Source organism: Prunus mume, linkage group LG8 (genome assembly GCF_029339155.1).
Source record: "Prunus mume cultivar Tortuosa linkage group LG8, ASM2933915v1, whole genome shotgun sequence".
Lineage (NCBI taxonomy): Eukaryota > Viridiplantae > Streptophyta > Magnoliopsida > Rosales > Rosaceae > Prunus > Prunus mume.
The window spans coordinates 3,833,751-3,851,503 of NC_142705.1; the positions used below are offsets into that span (position 1 = coordinate 3,833,751).

At 39.9% G+C, this 17,753-nt stretch overlaps 2 protein-coding genes, 1 long non-coding RNA gene and 1 pseudogene across 3 annotated transcripts; 3 read left to right on the top strand and 1 right to left on the bottom strand.

The window, feature by feature from the left end:
- Window positions 1-4,094: 4,094 nt before the first annotated feature.
- LOC107881745 (uncharacterized) lies at window positions 4,095-6,782 on the top strand. Its single transcript, XM_016796259.2, has one exon. It carries the CDS (start codon window positions 4,329-4,331, stop codon window positions 6,477-6,479), a length of 2,151 nt encoding a protein of 716 aa, XP_016651745.2. The 5' UTR covers window positions 4,095-4,328; the 3' UTR covers window positions 6,480-6,782.
- A 70-nt stretch (window positions 6,783-6,852) lies between these two features.
- LOC103340813 (ubiquitin fusion degradation protein 1 B pseudogene) lies at window positions 6,853-8,171 on the bottom strand (annotated as a pseudogene).
- Window positions 8,172-10,032: 1,861 nt separating this feature from the next.
- LOC103340862 (uncharacterized) lies at window positions 10,033-13,578 on the top strand. The gene is made up of 2 exons (XM_016796257.2): window positions 10,033-12,956; window positions 13,057-13,578. Exons 1-2 carry the CDS (start codon window positions 10,319-10,321, stop codon window positions 13,467-13,469), a joined length of 3,051 nt encoding a protein of 1,016 aa, XP_016651743.2. The 5' UTR covers window positions 10,033-10,318; the 3' UTR covers window positions 13,470-13,578.
- Window positions 13,579-14,182: 604 nt separating this feature from the next.
- Window positions 14,183-15,819, top strand: LOC107881735 (uncharacterized). The gene is made up of 2 exons (XR_001678334.2): window positions 14,183-15,495; window positions 15,765-15,819. It is a non-coding gene; the product is annotated as an uncharacterized LOC107881735 (long non-coding RNA).
- The last annotated feature ends 1,934 nt before the right edge of the window (window positions 15,820-17,753 follow it).

Here is a 17,753-nt window from a genome sequence, read left to right on the forward strand (position 1 = left end):
TGGATAAAAAAAAGTTTGTTTTTGTTGTTAGAATTGTAGGGGAAACAAAATGATTTTATTAGATTGTAGGAAAATAGTACATGGCTTGGTGTAGGCTAATTGGCCTTCTTAGCATATTGACTTATCGGCCACTACACTTGGTTTAAATTGATTTGGGCTATTTGACCCTTACACCTTGATTGATGAGCTTATTGGCTCTCACACTTGGTTGGGTAGCTTTTATGCTCCACTATGTATGGCCACATATATGTCCATTTATAGACATAATCCACCGCCATACCTTGGTCCGCCGACTTAGGAAGTTAACCCCAGCCACATATGTGTGGCTTTCTCTAGATAATTCTCCAAGGTTGCATGTGGCTGCCGACTTCCCATCAAGCTATAGTACTTTCTTCAAGTTTCTAGATTTTTCTACAAATATGCATTAATTTCACAGTTGTGCTCTGAGAAAAGGGGAAAACAGGAAAACAAAAAGGGAACAACACGAGGAAAGATGGAGGAAGAAAAGGAAAGGTAGCAGAATCAGAGATGGAAGGTGGAAAAGAAATAGAAAAGGTGTTGGAATGGAAAATAACAAACGAAAAAAAGTCTAAAAGTCTAAAAACAAGTGAACTATCGTAAGAAAATTAAATATATTAAAAGAAATGAAAGGAAATGAACTTATTCTAGTTAACTTGTCCTCAAACCAAGACTGTTCAAACCGCGGGAACAGACCAACTTCTGAACCTCCATCACCAAATGACTAAACCAACCCCAACATCTTCTCTCCACACCCACCTCTGCTTCCTTCTCTTCCTCCTCCTCCTCCTCCTCATCAGCCATGCCAACTCTCAGTCATTGCAAGACCAAGAACAAGCTGTTCTGCTAAAACTAAAGTCATACTTGCAATCTCCAACTAAAGTATGACTTTAGTTTTAGCAGAACAGCTTGTTCTTGGTCTTGCAATCAATGGCGGATCCACCATGGGGTCAATGGGGTCAGACGACCCCATGGCAGCCCTGGAAATGGCTTGGAGGTTCTTGGTTTCTCTTGGCAGCCATGGGAGACGACCCCATGGAGAAGAAGATGCAAGCTGCTAGGGAGAAGAAATAGGGAGGAAGAAGAGAGAGAGAGAGAGAGAGAGAGAGAGAGAGAGGAAGAAGAAGAAGACCATGGGAGAAGAAAAGAGAGGATGGGGAAGAAGAAGAAGACTGAGAGGGATAAGAAATGAGCCGACATAATTTTTTTTAGAAGGAAGATATCTGTTAGGGTTTTTTTTAATATTATTTTAATTCTGTTGAGTAGACCTATAAATATTGTAAGTATACATCAATAGCATAAAGATATCACTTACCATAGTGGTCTTTGAATTGAATTCAACCTCAAGGTTAATGTTTCAAAACCCATTGTGTTTTTTTTTTTAATATTCAAGGTATTTTATTTTTTGGGTGAGTTTATTTATTATTTGGGTTGGTGTTATTATTTTGATGAAATTTATGGCTTACATAATACATATATGAGCTTGATTTATTGAATGATATTTTTGTTAGTTGGAATAAGTTTGGTGTGTTTATAAATTTTTTTTTTTTTTTGGTTGCGTTGTTTCATTTTAAAAAGAAAATTGGAACTTTAACATTATGACCTCATAAGGTAACAATCCTTGATCCGCCACTGCTTGCAATGACTAAGAGTTGGCATGGCTGATGAGGAGGAGGAGGAGGAGGAAGAGAAGGAAGAAGAGGTGGGTGTGGAGAGAAGATTTTGGGGTTGGTTTAGTCATTTGGTGATGGAGGTTCAGAAGTTGGTCTGTTCCCGCAGTTTGAACAGTCTTGGTTTGAGGACAAGTTAACTAGAATAATTTCATTTCCTTTTATGGAACGTCGAAAACCCAACAAAACCAAGTTGGAAATTAGAGACTTCAAAATCATTTGCAGGATTTAATGAAAGGGTTTTTAATAGTAGAGGTCCCTAAACTTTACCTCGAGTTACAATTTGGATCTCCGAATTTTTTTTTCGAGGCAATTAGGTCATCCAACTCTCTTATACATTTCAATTGAGTCCTTCCATCAGAGATTATATCATGGAACTCACTCAACACTCTTAATTTCAGTCGAAATCAACTCTCTGGACCAATTCCTGCGGGACTTAGTCTTCTATCAGTCCTTACTGCACTGGACCTGTTGAAATTAATGCATATTTGTAGAAAAATCTAGAAACTTGAAGAAAGTACTATAGCTTGATGGGAAGTCGGCAGCCACACGCAACCTTGGAGAATTATCTAGAGAAAGCCACACATATGTGGCTGGGGTTAACTTCCTAAGTCGGCGGACCAAGGTATGGCGGTGGATTATGTCTATAAATGGACATATATGTGGTCATACAAGGTGGAGCATAAAAACTACCCAACCAAGTCATATGGGGAGTCTAACAAAGAACTCCCAAACCATTAAGGAGCCAAGAGCTACCCAAAGAAAAGCTATGTTGAGAGCCAATAAGCTCATCAATCAAGGTGTAAGGGCCAAATAACCCAAATCAATTTAAACCAAGTGTAGTGGCCAATAAGCCAATATGCTAAGAAGGCCAATTAGCCTACACCAAGCCATGTACTATTCTCTTCCAATCTAATAAAATCACTTTGTTTCCTCTACAATCTAACAGGACCTTTCAGAAAACCAACTTTCTGGCCAAATTCCAGCTCAACTTGGGAATCTGAAGCTCAGTCCTTGGTGTGAGGTTGCAGTTTGACATATGTTCCCTTCCCAATGCTTTGGCTTTTGACGTGAACAAGGTTGCCCTCTTGTAAAAACAGGTTGTGCATCATCCAAGATGGCAAAAATACAAAGCCCTCATCAGCAACAAATTCCAAGACCCCGCAATGAGTAACTCGTCCAGATTCAGAATTGGGATTGTTGAGTTGAAACAGCATAGGGTAGGCCACCTGTGGACCCCAAACAAGGCGATGGAGAGCCGACGGCGGCATTATAATTTTATCACTGTTTTCCGCATGTGGCTTGCCAATTGAGGAGACAGAGTAATAACGATAAAACTGATCAAAGTCCATCTTCACCAAGTTTGCTTGCACTGTTAGAAAAGAACTTTTCAGTATTAAAGGGGAAAAAAAAAACTCAATTTCTTTCTCGATTAAAGGAAAAAAATATTACTGAAAATAGAGTGCAAGTTGGAAAATTAAGTATAAAGAAAAAGAACTAATATAAAAGTGAAATAAAAAGAAATTAATGTAGGGTAAGGGTAGAATATGAAAGAAAATGAACAAAATTAATTAAAAAGTATTAAAAAGTAAAATAGAGTGTAGGTGGAGAAAAGGGAAGTGGAGAAATCCTATCCCTTAATTAATATCCAAAGAACTTTGTGATTTTATTAAGTTATCAGCAAGGTCCTTGACGCTTGGTTTTTGACTCAAAAGCTCACAAGTGACACTGCATCTGGATGCATACTGCTTTTCACTATCTCAGCTTCTAGAAATAATGCAGTCCATACATTTGACAGACTACAAATCTATTTCCACCAAAACCCATTGATTTGATATCATGACTCAACTTTTCTCCAAAGTTAAAAGCAGTCCATTGATTTGATAACCAGTCCATTGATTTGATAACATGAATTGAAATTTTGTGCATCTTCTGGAACTGGTGGAAGAAACAAATGTGAGTGTGTTAGGACAACAACCCACCCACATGAATGAATGCCATTTCGTCACACCTCTGCAACTTTTCTTTCCTGTGGAATTTTATTTTTCATTTTTCTCCCTCCCCTGTCTGTATCAGTGGAAAACCAGACGTGCTGTCGTTGTTCATCTTACCCTTCATAGTGTTTCGATTGAAAATAATAATAATATGGGATCAAAGTCTCCCATTAAAAATTAAAAAGCAATAAATCAAGTCTTCATTCAACAATGGCGTTCTCTGTTCACACGTGACATTCCAGGAAGGAACTTTCAATGCCGTCTTGCCTTTCACGTACGTCACGTTTGGCTTTCAGCCTGCCTTGTTTTATTTGAAAACTTGCCTTATCTTCTGCGGACATTTGTGGAAACCCCACAACCCCCATTTGATCAAAACAAAACACAAAGTCAACTGGTATCAACTAGCTAAGCACTGATAAGCACAATCCTCCACTAATTGGTGGTAGAATAAATCGTCTCTGTTGACCATCATTTTCCAGGTCCTCCACTCAAATTGCCCTGCAAATAGTTTTGATCAAGTTTCCACTTTCCAACTTGGTGATTTTCTTTCCTCCTAAAAGAAAATCAAATTCCTCTAACTTGTCTTGTCCTCAAAACCAGAGTTCATGCCGCGGGAACAAACCAACTTCTGAACCTCCATCACCAAATGAATAAACCAACCCCAACATCTTCTCTCCACACCCATCTCTGCTTCCTTCTCTTCCTCCCCCCACTCCTCATCAGCCATGCCAACTCTCAGTCATTGCAAGACCAAGAACAAGCTGTTCTTCTAAAACTAAAGTCATACTTGCAATCTCCACCGTTCCTCAGCCATTGGATTCCATCAACATCAAACACTTCCCACTGTTCCTGGCAGCCTGAGATCACCTGCACAAACAACTCTGTCACCGGATTGTCTCTGGTCAACACGAACATCACCCTCCCAGTTCCACCTTTCATTTGTGATCTCAAGAACCTCACACTCATTGATCTCAGCTACAACAACTTTACTGGAGAGTTCCCAAAAGCTTTCTACAACTGTTCAAAGCTACAATACTTGAACCTCTCTCAAAACTCCTTTGATGGCAAGATTCCTGAAGATATCGACAGCTTGCCTCGGCTTCAATACCTTGACCTTGGCGCTAACTACTTTTCTGGTGACATACCGGCGGCTATTGGGCGGTTACAAGAGCTCAGGAACCTGCACCTGTATATGAACAACTTTAATGGTTCTGTGCCACCAGAAATAGGTAACTTGTCCAATCTTAAAAACCTAAGTCTCTCTTTCAATACAAATCTTGTGCCATGGAATCTGCCTTCCAATTTCACCAAGTTGAAAAACTTGAAGAATTTGTATATACGCGGATCGAATCTGAATGGAGAACTCCCCGGAACACTTGGAGAAATGGCAGCACTGGAACATTTGGATTTGGCATACAACAGTTTAAATGGGACAATCCCAAGTGGTTTGTTTCTGTTGAAGAATTTGAGTATAATCTACCTCTTCAACAACAGCCTGTCTGGGAATGTATCTCAAGTGGTTGAAGCATTGAACTTGAGTATTATTGATATTTCTGGCAACGATTTAACAGGGCCAATACCAGAAGATTATGGAAACCTTACCAAGTTAACAGAGTTAGCTTTGTTTTTAAATGGTTTTTCTGGTGCGGTTCCAGCAAGCATTGGCCGTCTACCAAATCTCAAACAGTTCAGAGTGTTCATCAATAATTTGTCTGGAACATTGCCTCCAGACTTTGGAAGGTATTCAGAGCTTGAAGGGTTCGAGGTTTCGGGGAATAGGCTCACTGGCAAACTGCCAGACCATTTGTGCTATTGGGGTAAGCTGTCAACACTTGTAGCTTATGAGAACAATCTCACTGGGGAGTTACCAAGCTCTCTTGGAAATTGCACGAGTTTAACAAAAGTGAAGGTTTATGATAATGGATTGTCTGGGAACATTCCTAGTGGCATGTGGACAGCACCAAACTTGATTCACGTGCTGATGAGCAACAACTCTTTTACCGGTGAGCTTCCTGAGAAAATGTCTGGGAATCTTACACGGCTGGAAATAAGAGATAACAGATTTTCAGGTAACATTCCAACCGGGGTGTCATCCTGGAACTTGAAGGTTTTTGACGCCGGTAATAACCTTTTTAACGGTACTATCCCTCTGGAACTTACTGCTCTTCCTAGCTTAATCACTCTTTCTCTTGATCAGAATCAGCTTACTGGCTTCCTTCCATCAGAGATTATATCATGGAAATCACTCAACGCTCTTAATTTCAGTCAAAATCAACTCTCTGGACCAATTCCAGCAGGACTTGGTCTTCTACCAGTCATTACTGAACTGGACCTTTCAGAAAACCAATTTTCTGGCCAAATTCCAGCTCAACTTGGGAATCTGGAGCTCAGCAACTTCAATCTTTCTTCCAATCACCTATCTGGGAAGATCCCAATTGAATTTGAAAATCCTGCTTATGACGGAAGCTTCTTGGACAATCAAGGTCTCTGTGCAACTAGGCCCTCAGCAAAACTCAGCATATGTAATTCTCAACCTCGAAAGTCCAGCAAAATTTGGTCTACATATCTTGCATTGCTCTTAACTTTGGGCATACTTTTGTCCTTGTTGGCTTTGTCCTTATCATTCTTCATGGTCAAAGCTTATTGGAAGAGAAACAGATCGGATTCTGATTGGAAGCTCACCACATTTCAGAGGGTGAATTTCAGAGTGTCAATAAGTACTATGATTGGAAGTGGCGGCTCAGGAAAAGTTTATTGTGTTCCTGTCAATCATACAGGCGATGTTGTAGGAATTTAGAGAAGAATGAGGAAGAAAGCAGAGAACAGAAAACTCAGAATTGTGTATCTGATAACAGCCTTAGAGAAAATTAGTGAAGGAGGTTCTGCATATCTTGCTCCGATGCTCAACAAAAGTCACCCCACCATTGAGAAGATTTAGAGATGCAAGCAACTTAATTCCCTGAGAGTGCAAGCAATAAAAGTAACTACTCACAGTTTACATCCCCTATTTTATTACGCAATCCAATCCAGGATAAATGAGCTTAACAACCAAACAATACCAATTATGTGTAATGTATGTATGAAAGATATTTATTACGTACATCGAGTTGTTATTTTAATGGCACCAATCATGTATGAAAATTACAAAAGGAAGAATCAGAGAACAAGGAGTAGAAAAGATAACAATTCCAATTGCTTCAAAATTTAATTGATGGTATTCAGAACAAGGAAATAATAAAGGAAACAGATTCTCCCACTCTGGGTATTACTTATTATCCAAGTTTTCAACCATAGCCGTTCCTAACCCTTTACATATTAGCTAAGCGTTTAATTCATATGTTTTAGAGGAAGGATCGATATGCCCCAACTTCACCCTTTCAGGGTATATTTCTTCCCTGTGAATGCTTGCAACTTTGGCTCTTCTGCCTTGTGAGGGGGCTCTTGCCTGCTGCGGTTGTTTGGGGCAACTTTTGGGATTGCATTCGCAGGCCGGTTCACATTTGAACCAAACACAACCTTTCCAGAATGTTGAAGTGAAGCAGAAGCTGATGACTTAGAACCCTTTTTGTTGGTTCCATTTTCACTCTCCAGTTGGCGCTGCTTGAGTTCTGGAGGAGAGGGAACTGCAGGTGCAACGGATTGTGTCAAGACCGGTTCTCCATCCAATCGTCTGGCTGAACCAGTGAAGGGACTGAACTTTGCTATCTTTTCTGGTGTCTCTTGTTCATCTTCTTCAACTTCTTGTGGTCTCTTTGTTGGCAGAGTGGATGGTGCTGGCTTCTTTTCAGGCTCCACATAATCAAGAGGAGGGGAAAAATCAACCTCGCAGTCGGTATCAACTATACAGATTGCAGAGGCGGGCTTTGTTTCAATTATGTTGATGTAATACTTCTTGCTGTTATAAGGAAGCATGATAGTGTCACCAATGGTTAAACAAGAGTAGCTCCTCAACGCCGTCTCCAGAGCGGCTTTAGGGTTTGAGATATCAAGAAAGTCCTTGGTGTGAGGTTGCAGTTTGACATATGTTCCCTTCCCAAGGCTTTGGCTTTTGACATGAACAAGGTTACCCTCTTGTAAAAGCAGGTTGTGCATCATCCAAGATGGTAAAAATACAAAGCCCTCATCAGCAACAAATTCCAAGACCCCGCAATGAGTAACTCGTCCAGATTCAGAATTGGGATTGTTGAGCTGAAACAGCATAGGGTAGGCCACCTGTGGACCCCAAACAAGGCGATGGAGAGCCGACAGCGGCATTATAATTTTATCACCGTTTTCCGCATGTGGCTTGCCAATTGAGGAGACAGAGTAACAACGATAAAACTGCTCGAAGTCCATCTACAACAAGTTTGCTTGCACTGTCAAAAAAGAAGACGAAGATTAGTGATATTGATGGATCGTCTTTGATTGAGGTAACTCTACTGGGTTTCTTTTCTTGCTATGCCAAGTGTGAGAACAAGTGGACTTGTATTTATAAACAATTCAGACCAATTCCTGTCCTTTCAGAATAAGGAAATCCTAATCTCACTGGGACAAACCTGAAATTGAAAATAAAATACATAGAACGAAACTAAAAACGAATCCTAATCTCATCGAACTCGCACGTAACCATAGCCGTTCATAATCCTTTACTTGTTAGCCAAGCATTGGATTATAGCCGTTCATAATCCTCGAGGATTTTGCCAATCTGATAAGTAGCTACTCAACGGTGCGATACTAATTGATGCGGGGTGTGAAGACAAGTGCCCTTTTCTATATTTTATCATTTGTAGAGATTTCCAGTCCTTTTTGTTTCGGTCTGACCAAACATAGTCCTTTAGCATAAGGAAATTCAATTTATATTAGGGGATTCTCTATTTTTATTTTAGCTCAATAATAATAAAACAAAGTAGGAGCCAACGAAGTTTAGTCAAGTGGAAAAAGGCATTCACTTGCTAAGTGGTCTCAGTTTCTCTCACTTGGTATACTGTGTGTGTGTGTGTAGAAACCTCATCCTCTCTTGTAGCTAAGGTCATTCAATGGCTAGCCAACTTAGTCCAAAATTTATTGGGCTTGGGCCAAGCCGGGCTTTAATTAAGAGAGAAAATAAGACTGATGAGGTTAGACTATCGCTATATTAAAAACAAAAAACAAAAACAAAATAGGAAACTGAGGGGCCTAAGCAATCAAATCAATCAGTCAAGGCCCAAACTAATTTCGTGGGCTTCCTCTAGGTGAGTGGTGAGTGGTGACTTTTTTGAGTCAACAAACTTCATACAATATGAAAATAATTTTTCCGATTTCTTTTGGAGTAAATAACTAACTTCATGCAGTTTGCACCTGCACGTGCGAACGTGATAATATCAGCAAGGTCCTTGACGCTTGGTTTGACTCAAAAGCTCACATGATACACATAAAGTTTGAGTAGAAGAAGAGAGGCCAAGATTGGTCAACAAAAGACTTGCATTTCTTTTTTTCCAGCATCTTGGTTGTTGGCCCTGCACTGCATCTGGATGCATACTGCTTTTCACTATCAGCTTTTAGAAATAATGCAGTCCATATATTTGACAGACTACAAATCTATTTCCACCAAAACCCATTGATATCATCACTCAACTTTTCTCCAAAGTTCAAAGCCCACATGAATTGAAATTTTGTGCATCTTCTGGAACTGAAACAAACAAACGTGAGTGTGTTAGGACAACAACGCACCCACCTAGGTCCTTGCTTGTTTTCCAATTAATGCCATTTCGTCACACCTCTGCAACTTTTCTTTCCAGTGGAATTTTATTTTTCATTTTTCTCCCTCCCCTGTCTGTATCAGTGGAAAATCAGACGTGCTGCGTTATTCTTCTTACCCTTCGTAATGTTTGGTTTGAAAATAATAATATGGGATCAAAGTCTCCCATTAAAAATTAAAAAGCAATAAATCAAGTCTTCATTCAACAATGGCGTTCTCTGTTCACACGTGACATTCCAGGAAGGAACTTTCAATGCCGTCTTGCCTTTCACGTACGTCACGTTTGGCTTTCAGCCTGCCCTGTTTTATTCGAAAACTTGCCTTATCTTCTGCAGACATTTGTGGCTTTAACAATATAATTTCTTGCAGTTTAAAACTTTGGCAGGAAGGAAGGAGAGGATCTTAGCTGCCGTAACCATAACATATATAGAATGTCAACTGGTATCAAGTAGCTCTTGGTCTAGTGCTACTTCTCTTCCCCACGTTGGATGAGGTACCAAGTTCGAAACCCCCCGAACCCCCATTTGATCAAAACAAAACAAAAAGTCAACTGGTTGGGCTCCAGATATAACTTGTTTCTTGTGAACAAACCCTTGAATATAATAAGTTAACAGCTAAGCTAACTGATAAGCACAATCCAGGTCCTCCACTCAAATTGCCATAATTTTCCAGGTCCTCCACTAATTGGTGGTAGACTAAATGGTATCCGTTGACCATCATTTTCCAGGTCCTCCTACTCAAATTGCCAAAAGCTTGCATTTGTTTGTGGCCCTGCAAATGGTTTTGAAGTTCCCACTTTCCAACTTGGTGGTTTTCTTTCCTCCTATAAGGAAATCAACTTCCCCTGACTTACTTGTCTTGTCCTCAAAACCAGAGTTCATGCCGCGGGAACAAACCAACTTCTGAACCTCCATCACCAAATGACTAAACCAACCCCAACATCTTCTCTCCACACCCATCTCTGCTTCCTTCTCTTCCTCCCCCTCCTCCTCATCAGCCATGCCAACTCTCAGTCATTGCAAGACCAAGAACAAGCTGTTCTGCTAAAACTAAAGTCATACTTGCAATCTCCACCGTTCCTCAGTCATTGGATTCCATCAACATCAAACACTTCCCACTGTTCCTGGCAGCCTGAGATCACCTGCACAAACAACTCCGTCACCGGATTGTCTCTGGTCCACACGAACATCACCCTATCAGTTCCACCTTTCATTTGTGATCTCAAGAACCTCATACTCATTGATCTCAGCTACAACAACTTTACTGGAGAGTTCCCAAAAGCTTTCTACAACTGTTCAAAGCTACAGTACTTGAACCTCTCTCAAAACTCCTTTGATGGCAAGATTCCTGAAGATATCGACAGCTTGCCTCGGCTTCAATACCTTGACCTTGGCGCTAACTACTTTTCTGGTGACATACCGGCGGCTATTGGGCGGTTACACGAGCTCAGGAACCTGCACCTGTATATGAACAACTTTAATGGTTCCGTGCCACCAGAAATAGGTAACTTGTCCAATCTTAAAAACCTAAGTCTCTCTTTCAATACAGAACTCGTGCCATGGAGTCTGCCTTCCAATTTCACCAAGTTGAAAAACTTAAAGAATTTATATATACGTGAATCAAATTTGATTGGAGAACTCCCCGGAACACTTGGAGAAATGGCAGCACTGGAACAGTTGGATTTGGCATACAACAGTTTAAATGGGACAATCCCAAGTGGTTTGTTTCTGTTGAAGAATTTGAGTATAATCTACCTCTTCAACAACAGCCTGTCTGGGAATGTACCTCAAGTGGTTGAAGCATTGAACTTAAGTATTATTGATATTTCTGGCAACGATTTAACAGGGCCAATACCAAAAGATTATGGAAACCTTACCAAGTTAACAGAGTTAGCTTTGTTTATAAATGGTTTTTCTGATGCGGTTCCAGCAAGCATTGGCCGTCTACCAAATCTCAAACAGTTCAGAGTGTTCATCAATAATTTGTCTGGAACATTGCCTCCAGACTTTGGAAGGTATTCAGAGCTTGAAGGGTTCGAGGTTTCGGGGAATAGGCTCTCTGGCAAACTGCCAGACCATTTGTGCTATTGGGGTAAGCTGTCAACACTTGTAGCTTATGAGAACAATCTCACTGGGGAGTTACCAAGCTCTCTTGGAAATTGCACTAGTTTAACAAGAGTGAAGGTTTATCATAATGGATTGTCTGGGACCATTCCTAGTGGCATGTGGACAGCACCAAACTTGGATCAGGTGCTGATGAGCAACAACTTTCTCACCGGTGAGCTTCCTGAAAAACTATCTCCGAATCTTACACGGCTGGAAATCAGAAATAACAGATTTTCAGGTAACATTCCAACCGGGGTGTCATCCTGGAACTTGAAGGTTTTTGACGCCGGTAATAACCTTTTTAACGGTACTATCCCTCAGGAACTCACTGCTCTTCCTGGCTTAATCAGTCTTTCTCTTGAGCAGAATCAGCTTACTGGCTTCCTTCCATCAGAAATTATATCATGGAACTCACTCAACACTCTTAATTTCAGTCGAAATCAACTCTCCGGACCAATTCCAGCGGGACTTGGTCTTCTACCAGTCCTTACTGCACTGGACCTTTCAGAAAACCAACTTTCTGGCCAAATTCCAGCTCAACTTGGGAATCTGAAGCTCAGCAACTTCAATCTCTCTTCCAATCACCTATCTGGGAAGATCCCAATTGAATTTGAAAATTCTGCTTATAACGGAAGCTTCTTGGACAATCAAGGTCTCTGTGCAACTAGCCCCTCAGCAAAACTCAGCATATGTAATTCTCAACCTCGAAAGTCCAGCAAAATTTCATCTACATATCTTGCATTGATCTTAACTTTCGGCATACTTTTGTCCTTGTTGGCTTTGTCCTTATCATTCTTCATGGTCAGAGCTTATTGGAAGAGAAACAGATCGGATTCTGATTGGAAGCTCACAGCATTTCAGAGGTTGAATTTCAGAGTGTCAAAAATTCTCACAGGATTGACGGAAAGTAATTTGATTGGAAGTGGCGGATCAGGAAAAGTTTATTGTGTTCCTATCAATCGTACAGGCGATGTTGTTGCCGTGAAAAAGATTTGGAAAGATAAGAAGTTAGAAGAGAGGCTTGAAAAAGAATTTCTTGCAGAAGTCAAGATTTTGAGTTCCATTCGACATGCCAACATAGTGAAGCTGATGTGCTGTATATCCAAGGACAATTCAAAACTACTGGTCTATGAGTACTCGGAGAATCGAAGCCTGGATCGATGGCTGCACAAGAGAAACAGGCCATCCAATCTCTCCAGGTCAGTCCACCATGTTGTGCTGGACTGGCCTAAGAGGTTGCATATTGCAGTGGGGGCTGCTCGGGGCCTCAGCTATATGCATCATGACTGTGTGCCACCCGTTGTGCATCGAGACGTGAAATCGAGTAACATCTTGTTAGACTCTGATTTTAATGCAAAAATAGCAGATTTTGGTCTGGCCAAGCTGTTGGTCAAGCAAGGAGAACTTGCTACAATGTCGGCTGTTGCTGGCTCCTTTGGCTACATTGCTCCAGGTAAACCTTACATCCTACAAATGTTAAAAGTTCAATCCTACCTCTGTTTCTATTAGCAATCTCATAGGTTTTATTTTATTTTATTTTCACTTGAATGCAGAATGTGCTCATACAATACGAGTGAATGAGAAGATTGATGTATACAGTTTTGGGGTCGTCCTTCTGGAGTTGACCACCGGAAGGGAAGCTAATGATGGTGACGAACACACTGCTCTTGCCGAATGGGCATGGCACCATGTTCAAGAAGACAACCCTCTTGCCGATGCTTTGGACAAGGACATCAAAGAACCTTTCTACTTGGATGAAATGTGCTCCGTTTTCAGACTTGGCATCTATTGCACCGAGAAACTTCCTTCTGCTAGGCCTTCCATGAAGGAGGTTCTGCAAATCTTGCTCCGATGCGGCCGTCCAGGAGTTCACAGAGAAAAGACTGATTATGTTGGTGCTCCTCTGCTCAAGAATTCGAAGCGCGAGCATGAATACGGTGATGGTAGTTTGGTAACAAATGTTTGATCGGCTTGGTTGAGTTCAACAAGAGGAATTAGAAGTAAAATTTGTTTAGTTTTTCAATTATACCCAACTGTTAATTTTTCCTAAATTAATATATTAACACATTGACATATATATATATATATATTGTATAGTACAACCCTAATTTCTACCCTTACCATCAATTTGAAAAATTATCTTCATCTTTCGAATGCAAGTAAGTCAATTTATTTTGATATTCATGTTGAGGAGTGGGATGAGTGAATTATGTTTTTGTTTTCATGTTGAATAAATATTTTATGTTTTGGGATTGATTATTATGCTTTGAATGACAATTAGTACTTACATTTGATTATATTTAAAAGATTGTTATGGTTCAATAAGAATTAGTTGTACAATTTAATTGTATTGTATTATTCATAAATTTTTCTTATTAAAATAAATTAATATTCAAAAGGCTTACGCCTTGCATAGTGATGGATATATTTTATATTATATATTTAACCTCATTCTTAGTAAATTTTGGTTAATATTTGGAAGAATTTTGATACTTTGAATTATATTCCCAGTATAGGACTTTCAACTTCCTTTGAAGCAAAACATAATCAAATGAGCGAATTTTGGAGTAATTCCAGTTGGAGGAACTACGTGAGTCACTTAGCTTGATCGTATCAAAATTTCAGATTTTTCTACCAAGCGGTTATTTTCTGGCAATAAAATAAAGGAGCACTTTGAAATAGTGACGTTTTGGGCTTTTATTGCGTTTTTGGAGCCCAAGATGACCTCGGATGGGTTCGTGACCTTCTAGAGAAGTGTTCAGAATATTTTTATCTTTAAAACAGGCTATCTTAGGCCAGATTTGGAGGAAATTTGAGGCCAAAACGTGGCTGGCCAGATTTTGGGCAGATTTTTCTAATCCAATTTGGACTTTATTTCCTAGTATTGTTTTATTTTAATTAGTTTCCTTGTGGGGAGAGAAAAGCTGTACATTGGCAGCTAGGTTTTAAGGGGGTATTTAAGCTCTTTCTCATGGGAATTTTGGGGACTTCCTTTTCACTTTTTAACTTTGCATTGTGGAGAGCAATTGCTAGGGTTTTGGGTTTTCGCAACTTTCAGGTGTTGTCATTCTTTTCTTCTTAATGATATTTTCTTGGATTTGAATTATGAATATGAGTAACTAATCCTCTTTTGCTAGGGTGAAGTCTTGAACCTTAACATGAATATATGATTTTTATTTAATTATTTTATGATTGAGTGCATGCATACTTTGAATTGTTAATCACTGTTTTAAACTATCTAATTGTCTTAATGCCTTATCACCATTAGGATCTTTAGAAAAGTAATTTGATGCAATTTTGGTTGGAAGGTTCCCTGAAATTGACGCTGGCTTCTTGTGGTTAATAAATGTAATTTCACTTAAGATGAACATCACGTCTTAAGGATTGCATGGTTTTTCAAAGGGTTTTCACAAAACTTAATGTGTTTTTTATGTTCAGATTTGATCCAACCGTCCGGGAGGGTTGCATGTTGGATATACATTCTATGTTGGAGGTTCCAAGTAGAATATAAATTAGGAAAACCTAACCTTCAAAGTGGCATGTGCAAATCATAAGTAATTTGTAAAAATGCATAGGATTGCTAGGTGATAGTGAATCCCTAGTGCTTTTATAAATTGGTATTTAAACTTCTTTCATTCAATCATATTTGTTTTTGTTTAAAGTTTGTTTTTAGTATCACACAAGTTCTTATTCATCTTTCTCTACTTTCAATTTTAGGTAGTAAATTGGAAATTGTTTATACATAAAGTGCTAAATAGTCCTCGAGGAGAACAACCTTGCATGAGTATCTATACTACAATAGCCTTGTATTCTTGCAAGTATTTTATGTGATTTTAACCTTGTTTGCACAGGTACTAAATATCCTATCACATAGCGCTATTAAAAACGCTTGCCTATATGCCTCACCTTTGAAAACATTGCTTGTAACTACTCAAGGTAATGGCCATCTTGTTCTGCTAGGACTAGCCCCTCTTAGCAGAAAAACTTGCAAGGTAATACTATTTTGCTATTCCCTTTTTTAGATGAGGGGTATGCCTTGTATGCTTTTTCCCTTTGAATACTCCAAATCTACACTAATTTTTATACAATTGATAGTCTAAATTACTTCTAAATTACTCTAATATATGAAAATGAGGATTTAACTTGAGCGTAAGGAGAGAATGACGCACTACTCCGGCATACCTAGAACTATACTATTATACAAAAGGAAGCTCAAGCCTCAAAGCCTATTTCTAACAATTAGTTTTTGGTTTTGTGCCAGTGGGCTTCTTTTTGGTGATTCACATCACATGTCCTCAAAGCAAGTGGTGACTGGTGAGTCAACAAACTTCATACAGTTTTTTTTGGGGGGTAAATAACAAACTTCATACACTTCTGTGGTTTATTAAGTTATCAGCATGGTCTTGAAGCTTGGTTATTGACTCACAGGTAAACAAGTGACATATGGAGTTTCAGTTTCTACAAACCATGGAATCCATATATTTTGATAGACTTATAAACTACCATGGGGTTTATTACATCAGAGATTCTATTTACACCAACAGCCCACATGAACTGAGATTTTGTGCATCATCTTCTATGACAAAGAAAAGTGAAGTGTCAGGAGGAGAACAACCCACCTATGCTATGCCCCTTGTTTTCCATTCAAAGGCATTTTGTCACAATCTGCAATTCTTCCTTCCGGTTGAATTTTGCTTTCATTTTCTTTTCCTTTCCTGTCTATATCAGTGAAAAACCAGACGTACCTGCCATTACTCTTACCATTCATAATTTTCGAGTGAACATCTGGACCAAAACTCTATACTTTTGTTGGGTCAAAGTCTCCATTAAACAAAGGCGTTCTTTGTTCACACTTCACAATTTTCCATTGGCCTCCTTCCGGGAAGCTTCAATTGAAGTTCTGCTGTAAAGAATGTAATATCTTGATATATTATGTGGATACAGTTGTACAATATATATATAGAGTACAGTTGACTTTTGATGGAACTATTATGGTAAATACAAAGGGCTATTACCCGTAGCAAATGTTTTGGTGATCATGATACAATCAGCATCATTTTGAGATTCATCAGTGGAGGAAATATGGCTGTGATCGCTGGATTGACACCCCCGGCAAACTAGACAGCCCTGGGTGGACAAGTTTGGATCTTAAGAGAGCATGGCATGGCTTGTGTAGGGCCTTCGTAAGAAGATCAGCTGGTTGATCAATAGAGGGAATATAACGAACTTGGTGACTTCCAAGAGCTACTTTTTCACGGACAAAATGGTAGTCAAGCTCCATATGACTCGTCCAAGCATGAAAGACTGGGTTTGCGGCCATGTATGTCGTACTCAGGTTGTCACAATGAAGAAGAATAGGAAAGTGGAGAGAAACACCAAGCTCGGAGAGTAGATAGGAGAGCCAGGTAGTCTCAGCACATGAGTGCGAAAGGGAGCGATACTTGGATTCCGCACTTGAACGAGCAATAGTGGGTTGCTTTTTGGAACACCAGGAGATTAAATTGGAGCCCAAATAGATGAGGTAGCCACTGGTAGAGCGACGCGAATCTGGACAGCCAGCCCAATCTGCATCGGAGTAGGCACGAGGCGGGCAGTGGATGGTTACGGGCTTAGAGAGAGACCGAAGTCGAGCGTGCCTTTGACATACCGTAAGATCCGCTTGGCAACGACAAGGTGAGAGGTGCGAGGAGCAGCCATGAACTGAGCAACGGAGTTGACCGCGAAAGATAAGTCCGGGCGAGTTAATGTTAAGTATTGAAGACTACCAACAATCTTACGGTAGTGAGAGGGAGACTCCAGGGGCACACCGTCGGAAGCGGACAAAGGAAATTTGGCAGCCAATGGAGTGTTGGCAGGTTTGCAATGAAGCATGCCCTGAATATATAGTAGGTCGTGGGCATATTTCAGCTATGAGATATGAAGGCCATCAGATTTGGTGGTAACTTGGAGGCCCAGAAAGAAATGAAGCGGACCAAGATCCTTAATATCAAAGGCATGGCCTAATGCAGTGATGAAGTGGTGAAGAAACCTGGAATCATTTCCTGTGACCACGATGTCGTCAACATATAACAATAAATATATGACATAAGAGGCATGCCAAAAATAAAAAGAGAAGAGTCAAATTGGTTGTGTTGGAAGCCAAAGGAAAGAAGAAACAAGCTAATGCGATGGAACCATGCACGGGGTGCCTGCTTGAGGCCATATAAGGCCTTGTGAAGCTTGCAGACATGATTAGGGGGAGTAAGGTCAA